The sequence below is a fragment of the Nematolebias whitei genome, chromosome 14 (assembly GCF_014905685.2).
Source record: "Nematolebias whitei isolate Nwh7 chromosome 14, NemWhi1, whole genome shotgun sequence".
Classification (NCBI taxonomy): domain Eukaryota; kingdom Metazoa; phylum Chordata; class Actinopteri; order Cyprinodontiformes; family Rivulidae; genus Nematolebias; species Nematolebias whitei.
In genome coordinates, this window is record NC_056511.1 from 1,648,510 (window position 1) to 1,651,200 (window position 2,691).

Sequence of the window (2,691 nt, forward strand, 5' to 3'; positions counted from 1 at the left end):
CAGAACTCAGAGTCTGATCCAGAAATCAGAGTCTGATCCAGAACTCAAAGTCTGATCCAGAAATCAGAGTCTGATCCAGAACTCAAAGTCTGATCCAGAACTCAAATTCTGATCCAGAACTCAGAGTCTGATCCAGAACTCGGAGTCTGATCCAGAACTCAAAGTCTGATCCAGAAATCAGAGTCTGATCCAGAAATCAGAGTCTGATCCAGAACTCAGATTCTGATCCAGAACTCGGTCTGATCCAGAACTCAGAGTCTGATCCAGAACTCAGAATATGATCCAGAACTCAGATTCTGATCCAGAACTCGGTCTGATCCAGAACTCAGAGTCTGATCCAGAACTCGGTCTGATCCAGAACTCAGAGTCTGATCCAGAAATCGGAGTCTGATCCAGAACTCGGAGTCTGATCCAGAACTCAAAGTCTGATCCAGAAATCGGAGTCTGATCCAGAACTCGGAGTCTGATCCAGAAATCAGAGTCTGATCCAGAAATCAGAGTCTGATCCAGAACTCAGATTCTGATCCAGAATATGGAATCTGATCCAGAACTCGGTCTGATCCAGAACTCAGAGTCTGATCCAGAACTCAGTCTGATCCAGAACTCAGATTCTGATCCAGAATGTGGAATCTGATCCAGAACTCGGTCTGATCCAGAACTCAGAGTCTGATCCAGAACTCAGAATATGATCCAGAACTCAGAATATGATCCAGAATATGGAATCTGATCCAGAACTCGGTCTGATCCAGAACTCAGAGTCTGATCCAGAGTCATGTTGAGCCAAAATAACCTGAAGTTTCAATGTGATCTTCATTTGCTCCGTCTGTTCCTGCTTCTTCACTTGGGCTTCTTAGAACCACTCCAGAACCACCACCAAAGTTCTGTGTTGGTTCTGGGTTTTCTTCCATCAGCTGATGAAACAAACAGACTTACTGCGGCCGAGTGACCCAGTCTGTCGAAACGGAACTTCAGGTTAGATCTGGGAGAATTTCTGTTCTTCAGCTCTGAAGGAGGAAGAGAGGCAGCGTCAGACAGAAGACAAGCAGGAAGTGATGCGAGGACAAGCAGGAAGTGATGCGAGGACAAGCAGGAAGTGATGCGAGGACAAGCAGGAAGTGATGTGAGGACAAGCAGGAAGTGATGAGAGGACAAGCAGGAAGTAATGTGAGGGCAAGCAGGAAGTGATGTGAGGACTAGCAGGAAGAGACTTCCAGAAAGATGGTGAACTCCCTCCCCTGGTGTTTTCTCTTTTCTATACTTTTGTCTGTTTGTCTGACTAAAACAGGTCTCACTTGTAAATGAGTCTCCAAGACTCAATGTGATTAATCTGTATGAATAAATAAAAGTTGAATTCTCATGGCCTCTGACAATGGACTTGTGTCTCTACTGGTCCTGTTAGACCTCAGTGCTGCATTTGATACAGTTGATCACAATATTTTACTACAGAGGCTTGAATATGATATTGGGATAACAGGAACAGCTCTAAAATGGTTTAAATCATATTCATCTGATAGATTCCTGTTTGTAAATGTAAATAATAAATCTTCTTCATACACCACAGTTAGTTATGGAGTTCCTCAGGGCTCAGTGCTTGAACCAATACTCTTTACTTTATATATGCTTCCATTAGGTAAAGTTATTAAACAACATGGGGTAAATTTCCATTGTTATGCTGATGACACACAATTATATTTGCCCATTAAACCCAATGAATCCACTCAGCTACTTAGACTACAAGCATGTCTTATAGACATAAAAACCTGGATGACCCTTAATTTTCTCCTGTTGAACAGGCAAGACTGAGGTTTTGGTTTTTGGACCTGAGCACCTTAGGAATGAATGTTTCAGTCTTTCTCCCTCCTTAGATGCATTAATCTGTCCTCCAGCTCTAATGTTAAAAATCTTGGTGTTATTTTTGATCAGGACATGTCTTTTATCCCCCACATTAAAAACGTTACTAGAACCTCCTTCTTCCACCTGCGTAATATCACTAACATTAGAAACATGTGATCTAAAGATGATGCAGAAAAACTGGTCCATGCATTTGTCACGTCTAGACTGGACTATTGCAATGGTTTATTATCTGGGTGTCCAAATACTTCTTTAAAACGTCTTCAGTTGATCCAAAATGCTGCTGCCAGAGTCTTAACTGGAGTTACTGGGAGAGATCATCTCTCTCCAGTTTTAGCTTCTGTCCATTGGCTCCCTGTCAAGTCCAGAACTGAATTCAAAATCTTACTTCTAACCTACAAAGCCCTCAACAACCTAGCTCCATCTTATATTACAGATCTTATTGTTCCATATTTTACTAACAGAGCGCTTCTCTCTCAGACTGCAGGTTTACTTGTGGTTCCTAGAGTTTACAAAAACAGAATGGGAAGCAGATCTTTTAGTTCTCAGGCTCCTCTCTTGTGGAACCAACTTCCAGTTTCTGTCCATGAGGCTGACACATTGTCCAGTTTGAAGACTGGGATTAAGACTTTCCTTTTTTATAAATCCTATAGTTAGGGTCGGCTTGTTATGCTGCTATAGACTTAGACTACAAGAGGACAAATTGACCTCATTTCCTTAAATGAATTGTTAAAATTGAATAGTTTTCATTTGATTTTATTTCTATCTTAACATGATTCTGGACAAATACATTCAGGAAGTGGTGTGAAGAGAAGCAGGAAGTGGTGTGAAGAGAAGCAG

General features: G+C 41.5%; 1 protein-coding gene across 1 annotated transcript in view; it reads right to left on the reverse strand.

The window, feature by feature from the left end:
* Positions 1-2,691, reverse strand: part of LOC119419846 (rap1 GTPase-activating protein 2) — a 17,016-nt gene that overhangs the window by 716 nt on the left and 13,609 nt on the right. The window contains exon 22 of the mRNA XM_037687213.1: positions 934-1,004. Coding sequence (XP_037543141.1) covers positions 934-1,004 — 71 coding nt within the window. The remainder of the gene's footprint in view (positions 1-933; positions 1,005-2,691) is intronic.